At 35.8% G+C, this 14,572-nt stretch overlaps 1 protein-coding gene across 1 annotated transcript in view; it reads left to right on the plus strand.

Annotated features, from left to right (window-relative positions):
• Positions 1 to 14,049, plus strand: part of DPCoAC (dephosphocoenzyme A carrier) — a 39,562-nt gene extending 25,513 nt beyond the window's left edge. The window contains exon 8 of the mRNA XM_071664545.1: positions 1,669 to 14,049. Coding sequence (XP_071520646.1) covers positions 1,669 to 1,804 — 136 coding nt within the window. The 3' untranslated portion in view covers positions 1,805 to 14,049. The remainder of the gene's footprint in view (positions 1 to 1,668) is intronic.
• The last annotated feature ends 523 nt before the right edge of the window (positions 14,050 to 14,572 follow it).

Below are 14,572 nucleotides of genomic sequence, written 5' to 3' on the forward strand. Positions count from 1 at the left end.
TCAATTGATTTTTTTTCCAGCAGATGCAGCTAGTCTTAATCGTGTTGGTATTATCATACTCACTTATACAAAAATTTGGATTTGCAAAGAAGGCTCAACACAATATTTCATAGAACAACTTATGAAATATTTTTCAGAGTGCTTTCATACTGATTATGTTTTATGCCTTTTATGAAATCATAGATGCAGAATGCACTATTTTTTTTAAATGCAGAAATAAGGGTTTAAGTGATCCTTTTTATGTTATCACTTACATTCTGACCTCAAACTCTGCTATATGTGCCAAGAAGGCTTATTCTCTGTAACTGTTGCTGTCATTTACCTTACTCTTATTCTGATCAGTTCAACAGCAGTTTCACCTGTTTACCTGTACCCTCAACTTTTCATTTTGTCTTTTTTCACTTCTCCCTGTGTATTACTGTCTTCATCCCTGTGCTGGTTCCAGTCCATGATTAATTTTGTTGCACCAGCATCATATCTTATGCCTTCATCTCCAAAGAGTTTTTTAAAACACTGACTCCATATCTTGCAAACTTAATCTTTCATAACAAGCATTTCCCCAATCTTTCTGGATATACTTTCTCCTCATGCAAACCTTTTGCATCTATATTCTTTTTTTTTTTTTTTCATTACACTTGATCACTGTTTCCTATGTTGGGAAGGTAGTGCCAGGAACAGACAAAGATGGGCCACATCCACTCACATCCATTCTCAAGCTGTTATGTGTAATTCACCGAAACCACAGCTCCCTATCCACATCCAGGCTCCACAGATCTTTCCATGGTTTTCCTTGGATGTTTTACATGCCCTGGTTCAGTCCACTGACAGCACATTGATCCCATTAAACCACATCTTCCAGTTCACTCTCCCCTGTGCACAACTTTAATCCTCCTGCATGTTTGGGCCCTGATTGCTCAAAATCTTTTTCATGTCATCCTTTCGTCTCCTATTTGGTCTTTCTGTTCTCCTTGTTCACTCCACTACTAACACATATATCATCTTTGCCAACCTTTCCTCAATCATTCTTTCCATATGTTCAAACCATTTCAGCACACTCTTTTACTATCTCAACCACATTCTTTTATTACCACATATCTTCCTTACACTCTCATTACATACTCAATCAAATCACCTCATCACATATTGCCCTCAAACTTTTCATTTCTGAAGCACCCACCCTCCTCTGCAGAGCCTTATCCATAGCCCCTATCCCAGTTGAATAAGAGTTTACCCTGGAATTGAGTATTCAGCGAGGAAGTTTCTGTTGTTGATATTTAACCAAGATTCAGAAATGGCAGTCTTATAATTTGCTTCAAACACTGTTAGTGCAAATACTCAGAGAGCATTGACATAAGACATTTATGAGGGCTTGATGTTCCTTTAGAGAAGAAATAATTGCTTCCTAATTTAGTCACCAGGGAGGGTATCAGGTAATTGAAGAAAAGTGAAGGGGTCTGCCTTTGAGAAATAGTGCCTTTTTTCTATTTTGTTTAGAGCTTAATGATAAAAACTTTTTGTAGCTACTAGATGAAAGATTGGGTTTTTTGTAATTAGAACTATCTGTCAAAAAATAACTTTTTCATTAGTGCTTATGTTTTTACTGTTAATACGTATTTCCTGTTAGTATGAATGTTGTGACATTTGAATCATCAGTTTTTCCTTTTACAGGGAAGAAGGGCTTTATCATGGACTGTACAAAGGTCTTTCTATGAACTGGATTAAGGGACCAATTGCTGTGGGTATCAGTTTCTCCACTTTTGACACACTTAAGATATCCCTTGAACAAATTCTGGTGAGCAGATAGCAGCTTAATCTGCACACATTACAGGCAGTGCATTGTTATGGATGGTAATGTTTTCATTGTTGGATTTACCTGAGACATATGCAGTGTTAATATCTCATGCCCCAAAGCAAAGTAATGCATAGTGTCAAAACCATTACTGGATGTAATGGCAAAATTTAGTATACAGATGATGCTAGAAGAGAAACAATGTTTTGTGTCTTATGTATGTTCAGTTCATTATTTACTGCATATGAGTAGTTTGAGTATGTTAACCTCTCTTGATGTCTGTAATACAGTACAAGTCTAAGTTGTATATGGATGATTTTCTTGAAGTCCACAAATGTAATGGGGAGAAATTCTGTGGGAAAGCATACAGTGATTGGACTTTTAGACAAATGGAACTAGTAGCACAGTAACAGACAGGCATCTGTATGTACTTATGCAGATTTCACCATTGTTGCACTTATGGCTTATACATTTTAATAGTAAAATTAGGCTTCTCTTTTTGAAGTAAGAAACTGAGCTAGGACATTTGCTCATCATTCCAGAGTTGGATGTTTCTTAAATTTTTTAGTTTAGAATACCAAAAGGGAAAAGGTTGTATCTTCATTTTCATTTTTCTATATATGAATGTATGATAGAATTTGAGTGGTATTGCTACCGTTCTCATTGACTAACATTATCAAGACTGTGCCATTGTTCATAGATTTTTTTTTAGGTCATGAATGCTAATAACCAGAATTCAATGACTTCATCCTGTCATCTAAGAGGTTTAAACAGGCAAACTGAATTGTACATGCACATATTTGGTTTCTGATGATGTTTATTGATGCAGTCTTGTGTCTTTTCTAAAATAATCATACATGTTTGAATTGATGCAAGGGTTTGTGGTTTTATTCTGATGCTCTTGTTGGCACAAACAGAATATTAAAATTGGCAAGGATATGTAAGGTGAAACAGTATGACAAAATGTAAACATCTATAGTTTCAACAAGTTATATTCTTGGTTACGACAAAAAACTAGTCTGTTGAGAATAATCAGTAACTGTCTGTAATATACAGTTTACAACAATACAAAAGATATTGCACAAAATGAAAATAACACCAAGCAAGCCAAACATAATGCAATTATTTCTTACCTCATGACATGGCAATCTTGAAGTTGGCATTCCCATGGCTGGATGCATTTTAAACTGTGTTCAGAACAGCTCTGTATATAAAGAAGACATTACTGTATATTCCATTGAATGTGTCATCTTAATTGAATTTAGATTTTTTGTCTTATCGTGACAAAAATCTTATTTGAATTCACATGCATCATGCAAATGAACATACTGTGACTACGAAATAGCAGAATGCCCTTAGAATTATATTTCAAAAGATAAAAGATGTTATCTTACTCTGGCACTTATTTGTCATTCCCTGCAGTGGTGAGGTTGTGCTTGGAACAGACTACCAAGCCTTAGAAGGAAAATCCTTATTCCTTCAAAGTCATTTCCAGGCTGGGGCCTGCCCACTCTTTCCCACCTGTGTTACATTTCATAGCATGCAAGAGGTATTTGGGTAGTATTCTTTCTCCCCTAGAGATAGGAGAGAAAGAATGCTTTCTGTATGTATTACATGTTCTAAGACGGATTCCTGATGCTTCCTTACTTTCATGGGAAAGGTGAGCTTGGACGAAAAAACTTTTTTGTTCTTATGTTATGAATTAAGTGCTCTGCTGCAATTTTCATTTCATGCAAAATGCCCATCAAGCCAGATGTATCATTTGGTGCCAAGCTGGTGAATGTGTGAAGAAATTAGGCATTGTATTCTTTGTTCTTTGCTTCTGCTGAAAGCTGTTGGATTTTGATTTTGCAGTCATGAGCTTATATTGGGTATTTCCATCAAACATTTTGTGGATCCTCAGAGTCCATATTTGATTTGATTTTCTTCTGAATTCTGATTCCTTTTCACTTTATTACAAATAGATTTAAGTATCTTCATTCTCTCAATGTGTACCGTCCTCATATTTGACTCCATGTTCCATTATGAGTTGGTCTTTTTACCATGAATCAGCTGCAAGTAAACCTGTATTAAAGCATAAGAGGATAATTTTTTTCTCAAAGTATCCATATGCTGACGTAACGTGGAAGTCTTCCATTATCGCTATTCTTCTATATGTGTTATGGTGTTCAGAATTGGCAAAACTAAGGAGATGAGCAGCTTCTTTATAATCCAAGTAGTATCAGTTAAGGCACATAGAAAATGGTGTTTAAGTCTTGGTGGACAGTATTCAGGGTATTGCTCAACTTTGAGTTACACATCAGTTGTATATTTTCTTGAGGTGTTTCATAAACATGCTTGACAAGCACAACACAGTACTCAGTAATTTTAGAATAAGCATGGTGCAAAATGTAATATGGGAAATAGTTTTTTGATATTGTAAGCATGTTTTTGAGCAGGGTTGGCAGAGAAATGTCACTGTGAAATCATATAGATTTGAATTGTTGGTGTGAAGGGACTTATTGTGACTTTTTTATACCTATCATTGTATTGGTCCCTTGCAGAATAATTTGGTTTTGGTGTGTTTTGATCAAACTCTGTTTGTGAATGTCCTTCTTGAAGTAGAGGTATAAGATGTTTACAGAATGATGAAAACTGTAACAGTACTTCTTTGTGTTATTTTCATAAAAATAAGAGGTATTGTTTTATTTTCTTTCATTAGAAAGCACAGGTATTGTATTCTTCATATTTTCAGAATATGAAAATTTATGATATGGCTGTGAGTGAACTGAAAGATGGTATGCATCTGATCCATCTGTATAAATAGGAATAAAGATGGTGTAAATATTTAGAATATATATAAGCATTATGTTTATGAAATGAAAGTTTGTAACATATTTCATCAAACATTTAAAGAGTTTTAGAGAATGAAGTTTATTTAGGATTATAAGAGAGTATTTAGAAAAGCATAAATTAGGCATGATAGTTTAGGAGGGAATGATTAGTAAAAGAAAGTGTGTTGAATTGGATGAATTTGGAAATCAGGGTAGATTGATTGAATAAATGTTAATTAGGTATTTATTTTTAGGATTTTGAGAACAGAGATCATTGGATAATATGCGCATATAAAGTTTGCAAAGTTCAGAATATGATTGATGAAATGCAGTAGCTGCTGTACATAAAAAGATTCTGTATGTTACTGTGTATCATATATGAAAGTTGAATCATATAGGATAGAGTTATTATGATGATAGAATTATATTGAATATTACACTCATGTCCAATATGTTAGATAGTGTCTTGTAGTATATTGTACAGAGATTGCTAGTGCCTAAAAGTGAGTTTGTGTATAAAAGGTTCATTCTCGCAAGCATGCAGATACATATTCTTATACTTTACTGCAAGTATTTTAGGTATGCATAGCTACTGTTTCTTCATCTTAAATTCTTTATAGACGAGTTTGTGAATTACAAAAGTATTTCACAGGTCCACAAGTATACTTGAACCAGGTTTATTTTTGTATAGAACTGATTTTATTGTCTTTGATTTATGAATCAGTAGTGTAATGATTAAATACCTGGAAGCATGGATAGCAGGGACAATCTTGAAACTAGAGAATACAACATACCACTATTATGATAGTTTTCATCGTAAGCAAATTCTTGAAGAACTGACAGCTGTTATCTCATTCCTTGAACTTTGTATTATAGGTAGTCTTAATATTATGATGGTTTTTATAGTCGTTGCTTTTCTGAATACCATGGCAAGCAATCATGAAAGAAAAGAAAATCGTTTTACAAAAAGACCTGAAACTTTATCTAAGATTTATGTATGACCTGAGAGTCACGAGTGCAACGTATTACAGGTGATCAAGTAAATCCCCTCTCATTTAATACTTAATATTTTTTGAATGACAAATGCTGTTGTAGCTACTGTTTCAGTATTGTAAAAGATGCTTAAATTTTGTACTTTCCCCTTTTGCCCAGTTAACACAATACAGTGCTTGTGATGAATATTGGGATTACTCTTAAATTAAGATGACATCCCCATGTAATGATAAGTTTGACAGAAGTTTTGTGAAAATGCCTTTGATTGATAGGTAGTGTTTTTAATGAAATACAGTACACAAAAAAGGGTCTTATCTTTTTCATGTTGTGGTCTTAGATTGTAATTGTGGTATTTACTTTTTATTAAACATTAAACATTTCATATCTTGATTATGTGATGTATAAGTAGTCTACTCGGCAACTAAAAACAAACATACAAATCTGGTAGTTTTTAGAAAGTGATATATATAATCTTCTAAATTAGGGTTCAGATTAATTGCACAAAAATTTGAAATAAATGTTTATTCTAATCTAATTCCTTTTGCCACAATAGTGAGGTGGCATCAGGAACAAATGAACAACAGCTTCTTTGCACACACATTTTCTGTAGCTGGCAAGCATAATGCAGTGAAACTAGAGCCTACCTACCATCAACAGTCTGGCCCTACAGATTCCTCCATGGTTTATCCTGACCACTTCATATGCTCTTGTTCAGCCCTCTGACAGCATGGCATCCTCCATATACCACATCGATCCCCCATTACCGAAAATGCTTCCTTTACACCATCCTTATATTTCCTTGATCCCCTCAACTCTGATATAGAAGTTAATGATACAAAATTAACAAATTAGAATATTGTAGAAACGAGTACAGCATACAGTGCTGAAGACAGCAGGTTGAGTGACTTAAATTTTCACCATAATTATATAGGTTGGAGAGGAATCAGTGAATTAATTTTAAATATAAAATGGATTGAAATGACCCAAGACAATAGCACATACATAAACTCAAAATTATTCTGAGAAAATAGGATTACTAACCATTAGCTTGATATTAACAAAAAATTGTGCTAAGCAAAAGATACTGAGAGCCAGATAATAGTGGATGATTTGAAGAGTACGGAAAAATAAGAAAAGGTTAGCGGTTGTTGAGGAACCAAAAAGAAAGATTAGTGCTAAACAGAAGATACTGAGAGCCAGAAAATAGTGGATGAATGGAAGAGTATGGAAAAATAAGAAAAGGTTGGTGGTAGTTGAGGACATTTAATGAACCAGTCAGATATATTGAAAAAATAGATTTATCAGAAAGGGTTTCCCTTTAGTTATTCTATTATAGCAAGGATTACTGTAGTTACTTTACAAATACTAAAGTAATTGTTTGAAAATTATTATGAGTTTGTCATAATTGTTAACAGCACAAATTTTTACATATGAAGTAGCAAAATCAACATTCAGATTTTTAGATTGCTGTGCTGTTGGTTAATCTCTACTGAACTTTTGTGAGAAGAAATGTTTAACATTTATGCAAGTGGGATATACAGCAGCAACGTCACATAACATTTTTGTCATGTTCACAGTTTTGTATCAGCAAGGTAGTGCCAAGAACAGATGAAGGAATAGCCTCATTCATTTACACCCACTAATTGTCATGTATAATACACTGAAACCAGAAGCCTCACCCACAACCTGATACCAGAGACTTTTCCATGGTTTCCCCTGGCTGCTTCATATGTCCTGGTTCAGCCCATTGTTAGCATGTTGGCCCTTTTATACCACATCACTTCAGTTCACTCTGTCCCTTGCTTGCCTCACACTCCTACATGTTCAGGCCCCAGACCTTCAAAGAGTGTTTCGCTCCATCCTTCCACCTTTTCCGTGGTTTTCCCCTTTCCCTTGTTCCTTTCCACTTCTGACATTTATACCCTCTTAGTCATCCTTTCCTCATTCACTCTTTATATATACATATCCAGACTATATCAGCACAACCTTTTTGGCTTTCTCATGCATACTCATCATGCTACTTCAATTGTCTTAAACTTGTCATTTCATATTCAATCAACCTTCTTCACAACTCATATTGTTATCTAACATTTCGTTTCCAACTTATCCATCTTTTTAGATTTTTGCCATAGGTCCATGCCTTGCATCCATATAGCATACCTTCAAACATACCCATCTTTTCCTCCAATACCCTACTTTCCACACACTCATCATTGCACACAGGACCTTTATCTCCTCACCCACACCCTGGCTCACTTCAAATACCTTGGTTCCATTCACTGCTTTATTCACTCCCAGGTATTTAAAGCATTTCACTTCCACCCAGTTCTCCCTATTCAAACTCACATTATAAAGGACCTGTCTCTTCACTGCTAAATGTAATAACTTTGCTTGTACAAGCCTTATCATTCATCTTTCTCCATTCACTCCTCTCCAAAACTCAAACACCACCTTCTACAGTTTCTCACATGAATCTGCCACCAGTATATCATATCATTAACGGAAAATTACTTGCTTTCTTGGCCCATTCACTCTGCCACCCTTCTCTTTAAGGCCATTGCATTCACCTTCCTCCCTACCCCATCCATAAATAAATATAACAGCCATGGTGACATCACACACCCCTGCTGTAGACAACTTTCACTTGGAACCACTCGCCCTCCTCCTCTTACTCATGCCTTTCTTTGATAAAAATTCATCACTGCTCCTTGTAGCTTTAACGTATAATGATACAATTTGAATATTTTTGTTTTATTTTAACATTTTTTAATAGCTATTGTACCATGGAAAAAAAAATTAATGCCTTTTGTTTTGTTTTCTTTGAAATATGATTTGTTGTTAGTTGTCCTTAATTAATGTTAAGAAATAGTATTTAAAGATATACACAAGTAAGTATTTGAAAAATTTAAACAAACGAGTTGAATTGAGTGTTGTCTGACTGTTTTGTTCCAAAATGCCTTCACACATAGTTGGTCCAAGGATGTCTGTAGACACAAAAATTAAAACGGCTGAATTCCTTGTGAAATTGGACATTTCATTTGCTTGTTCTCAGTTAAATATCAGTGTGCATTAAAATGGAATACTACTGCTATACAAAGTATATACCTTTATTTTCAAGTGTTCGTCATTTATGGTAGGACTGTATATGTATTTTGAATAATTCAGGTTGTTTAGTGTAAAATAGCAATCTGTAGACAATGAAATACTTGCTTTAATTAGACTATATAGTTTTGTTAAAAGTCTTGCATTGTTTTTACTTGCTTTAATTAGACAGTATAGTTTTATTAAAATTCTTGCATTGTATTAATATGTTGTTCATTGTTGTGGAATTTATTATAGCAAATTACAAATTTTTTTGTCTAGTGTGTTAGGTATGATGTACTTATAGAAAACAACTTTTTTTCCTTATGGTGCTGAAGGACCCACTGGCTAAAATATATATATTTGTATTGTTTATGAGGATGTACTATAGTAGTATGTATATAAAAAGCCAATGATTTAGTTGAACAGAAATTTATAGCTCTGAAAAAAGTGTGTGCTTGATGTGGGCTCATGCAATACTTAGCCTTTTTATATTTCATTTTTCTAATTAATTATGATGAGAAAAATAATCTCTCCTTGACCATGAAAGCATGGACATCTTTTCTCAAACTTTAGCATTCTGGACTGCTTGGTAGGAGAAAGCATAGGTGTAATTCTAACAGATGAAGGGAGAAGGTTGTAATTCAGATGAGCAGTTTTGGGTTTAATGCAAGCCATGAAGTTACAATACACCATTTCTTGGCTGGAATCATGCTGATGACATGATTTGATGTAACCATATCACAAAGCATCACCATACATTTCCTCTGCTACGTCATAAGCCACAGTATCCTTTTACTCTGTACTGGTATGGTCTGAAAGTTTGGCTTCATACTCTCTAATACATGAATCCTTGCCTGATTATTTGTACATGGTGATGTATGCTCATGGCAAATACGACAAAGCTCTCACAATCGTGTAGACACAAGTGGGGAGGACAAAATTAGTGAAATTATGGAAGTGGTGTGAGTGAGGCTGTGGAGGATATGGCCCACATATGTTGAATTACACATAAATTCTGTACAACCCTGTGTACTTGAATATAAAATGCATTTTGGCATCATATTAGGGTAACGTACTCATGACCTTTTTTTGATTGTATGGACAAAAGTATTTTCTCCATCATTCAGCTTTACTGAATACATTATTTTAGTTGAATATTTTAAAAGTGCAATAATTATCTTTATTTGATTTTGTATTTTAAAAACTCTTTCTAGAAATATTTTTTGTGTCTTGGCAATAATTATGTTACTTCTATGAGCATTGTTGGCTACCATTTCATTTTTTAGGCTCCCAGAACCCATGCAGTTGCAAAACAGTCAGGTTCATCCATAATTAGTTTTTATAATGTTATTCACATGAGGTTCTGCATATTTTTAGTTGATCAGCTACCCTTTGGTGTTAATCTCCTCTCAACTTTTCAAACTCTGGTAAATCAACATGAAGCTTAAATGTACGTCATCATACTTTCATTGATATTACGTTATTATAATCTCTCTCTCTCTCTCTCTCTCTCTCTCTCTCTCTCTGTTAAAGCATTATCATGGTCGACTTAAAACTTGGTGTGGATGAAAATTGGAGTAGTCCTATTGACGTGTGTTTATGGTATTCCAATCCGTGTTTCAGCAATTAGTAAAGTGTAAGGCATCAGCCAAATTGATATGAAACTATGTATAAAGCCTTTCCCTATTAAAGTATAAGGCATCAGCCAGATTAATATGAAACAGTATAGAAAGACTTTTCCCGTACTTCATTGCCATATCCCACATTAGAGGTAGTGCCAGGAACAGACGAGGAAGGGCCACATTTGCTCACATCTATTCTCTAGCTGTCATGTGCAGTGCACTGAATCCACAGCTCCCTATCCACAAACAGGCCCTTTACACCTTTCCATGGTTTGCCCCAGCTTCTTCAGCTTTCTCAACTACACTCTTTCTGTCACCACACCTTTCTTACCCTTTCATTACTCAATAAAACCACTGCACATCACATGTCCTCAAGCATTTCATTTCCGACACCTCCACTATCTATCACTAATGCCTTATAAAATTTTGGAGGCAACTATATCTTTAAATTTACCCTTTTTTACCATCCCAGATAATAATTCATCATTCCAATACATTCTTTGGTGGTTCTATTCACTGACAGATCCACTCTCAGGTTTCTAAAAACTTGGCTTCCTCCAGTTTTCCTTCCTTCAGACTCACACCCAACTGACTTGTCTCTTAACCCTGCTAAACCTAATAACCTTTCTTTAATTCACATTTAATCTCTACTTCCTCCTCTCATGCACACTTCCAGACTCAGTCTCCAGCTTCTGCAGTTTCTCACTCAACTCTGCCTTTAGTGCCATATCATCAGCATACAGCAACAACTGAGTTCCATTCTCTCTCATTCCCTTCAGACTGCATACTAAACCCTCCTGACCACTTTATCAATAAAAAATTAGACAGCCGTGGTGACATAACATTCCCTTGCCACAGACCATCCTTCATTTAGAACTCACTCTCCTCTCTTCCTACTCAAACATATGCTTTAAATCTTGATGAAAACTTCTCTATTTCTTGTAGCTTTCCACCCACACCATATAATTCTAAGACCTTCCACAAGGCATTGCTAATCAAACCTATCATATGCTTTCTCCAGATCCATTTGTTTCTCCAAATATATTTCACACATTCTTTAAAGCAAACACCTGATCCACATTTTTTAGTTAATCTAATCCACACATCCTCTACCACTTCTGAAACCACACTGCTCTTCCCCAATCTGATGCTCTGAACATGCCTTCACCCTCTCAATCAATACCCTCCCGTATAATTTAGTTTGTTGAGTATTCCTGGTAAATTATATGGGAGGGTATTGATTGAGAGGGTGAAGGCATGTACAGAGCATCAGATTGGGGAAGAGCAGTGTGGTTTCAGAAGTGGTAGAGGATGTGTGGATCAGGTGTTTGCTTTGAAGAATGTATGTGAGAAATACTTAGAAAAGCAAATGGATCTGTATGTAGCATTCATGGATCTGGAGAAGGCATATGATAGAGTTTAGAAGCAGTGAAAAGTTTTTATCGAGGATGTAACGCATGCGTACGTGTAGGAAGAGAGGAAAGTGATTGGTTCTCAGTGAATGTAGGTTTGCGGCAGGGGTGTGTGATGTCTCCATGGTTGTTTAATTTGTTTATGGATGGGGTTGTTAGGGAGGTGAATGCAAGAGTTTTGGAAAGAGGGGCAAGTATGAAGCCTGTTGTGGATGAGAGAGCTTGGGAAGTGAGTCAGTTGTTGTTCGCTGATGATACAGCGCTGGTGGCTGATTCATGTGAGAAAATGCAGAAGCTGGTGACTGAGTTTGGTAAAGTGTGTGAAAGAAGAAAGAGTAAATGTGAATAAGAGCAAGGTTATTAGGTACTGTAGGGTTGAGGGTCAAGTCAATTGGGAGGTAAGTTTGAATGGAGAAAAACTGGAGGAAGTAAAGTGTTTTAGATATCTAGGAGTGGATCTGGCAGCGGATGGAACCATGGAAGCGGAAGTGAATCATAGGGTGGGGGAGGGGGCGAAAATCCTGGGAGCCTTGAAGAATGTGTTGAAGTCGAGAACATTATCTCGGAAAGCAAAAATGGGTATGATTGAAGGAATAGTGGTTCCAACAATGTTGTATGGTTGCGAGGCATGGGCTATGGATAGAGTTGTGCGCAGGAGGGTGGATGTGCTGGAAATGAGGTGTTTGAGGACAATGTGTGGTGTGAGGTGGTTTGATCGAGTAAGTAATGTAAGGGTAAGAGAGATATGTGGAAATAAAAAGAGCGTGATTGAGAGAGCAGAAGAGGGTGTTTTGAAATGGTTTGGGCACATGGAGAGAATGAGTGAGGAAAGATTAACCAAGAGGATATATGTGTCGGAGGTGGAGGGAACGAGGAGAAGTGGGAGACCAAATTGGAGGTGGAAAGATGGAGTGAAAAAGATTTTGAGTGATCGGGGCCTGAACATGCAGGAGGGTGAAAGGCGGGCAAGGAATAGAGTGAATTGGATCGATGTGGTATAATGGGGTTGATGTGTTGTCAGTGGATTGAATCAGGGCATGTGAAGCATCTGGGGTAAACCATGGAAAGTTGTGTGGGGCCTGGATGTGGAAAGGGAGCTGTGGTTTCGGGCATTATTGCATGACAGCTAGAGACTGGGTGTGAACGAATAGGGCCTTTGTTGTCTTTTCCTAGCGCTACCTCGCACACATGAGGGGGGAGGGGGATGGTATTCCATGTGTGGCGATGGGTATGAATAAAGGCAGTGTGAATTGTGTGCATGGGTATATATATGTATGTGTCTGTGTGTATATATATATATATATATATATATATATATATATATATATATATATATATGTGTGTGTGTGTGTGTACATTGAGATGTATAGGTATGTATATTTGCGTGTGTGGACGTGTATGTATATACATATGTATGGGGGTGGGTTGGGCCATTTCTTTCGTCTGTTTCCTTGCACTACCTCACAAACGCGGGAGACAGCGACAAAGCAAAATAAAAAAAAAAAATTCAGGGGATTCCAATTTAAATCTCTAACTCTTCCCCTCATTATAGAATATACCAAAGTTTATGGTAGAGTGACTTCTTTTGAATTTTATATATTATGGTGCAGTAGCTTGCAGAACAATTAAGTGTACTTCAATATTTCTTCAACCAACCTTTCCCTTGGGTTACATTCTGAGGGATGTAAGGTGTGCAGTAAATCACAAAATCACATTCTTGAAAACCCATGAAAGTAAACAGCAGCAACAGAATCTTCTTCATTTCATAGGATAGAAAGAAAAGAAAAGGTTTCAGACCAGTGTTTTTATTCAAAATGTAATGCAACTTTAGCACATGCCAAGTTTTAGTAATAATGGTTTTTTCTGTTACTGAAAGAAGTGTACAAACTTGGCATAAAGATTTTATAAAGGGATTCAGAAAAAATAAATTTTCAAGAAAAGGAAGTGTATGGTATTTAGAAATAAGTATGAAATGAAGCTTTTGTTATTGTGCTTGTGCGTGATCTATAAAGTTTTTATAGTATATTGATGCTTTGATCATGTTCATGTGAATACATACTGTTGAATGTGGGTTTTGAATGATGAAAAATTCAAACAAGTTATAACAAAATAGACCTACCATAACTTTCAATTGGTAAATTTTGTTCACTGCTAACCATGCTGGTTTTTGGGTTTCATTAGAAAACAAATTGTTGTAATTTATTTTGACATACTATTGTGTCTAAATGTATTAATACATCAAAGATTTAGTGCTGTAAATATTTTTTTTGTCAAGTTCATGCACAGTTTATATATATATATATGTACATATTAAATATGAACCTTGTACATACAAATACTTGTTTTAATTCAAAAGATACCTCTTAAACTAAACTGGAATAAATCAATTTTAAAGTTACAAAACATTGCAGTTGTATTACTGTCAGCATCCTGGTAAAGGAAACTGGAAACAGGTACAAGCACATTGGTATGGTGGTAGTCTGAAAGCAGTGACCAATCATTGACATCTGCCACATTAAGAAAGACAAATAAGGTTTAATGCAAGTTTCAACACAATGCATAAATGGAAATCTATTTATTATATTTTATCACCATTTCCATTGAGAGAGCAGAAGAGGGTGTTTTGAAATGGTTTGGGCACATGGAGAGAATGAGTGAGGAAAGATTGACCAAGAGGATATATGTGTCGGAGGTGGAGGGAATGAGGAGAAGTGGGAGACCAAATTGGAGGTGGAAAGATGGAGTGAAAAAGATTTTGAGTGACTGGGGCCTGAACATGCAGGAGGGTGAAAGGTGGGCAAGGAATAGAGTGAATTGGATCAATGTGGTATACCGGGGTTGACGTGCTGTCAGTGGATT

The sequence above is a fragment of the Panulirus ornatus genome, chromosome 9, assembly GCF_036320965.1.
Source record: "Panulirus ornatus isolate Po-2019 chromosome 9, ASM3632096v1, whole genome shotgun sequence".
Lineage (NCBI taxonomy): Eukaryota > Metazoa > Arthropoda > Malacostraca > Decapoda > Palinuridae > Panulirus > Panulirus ornatus.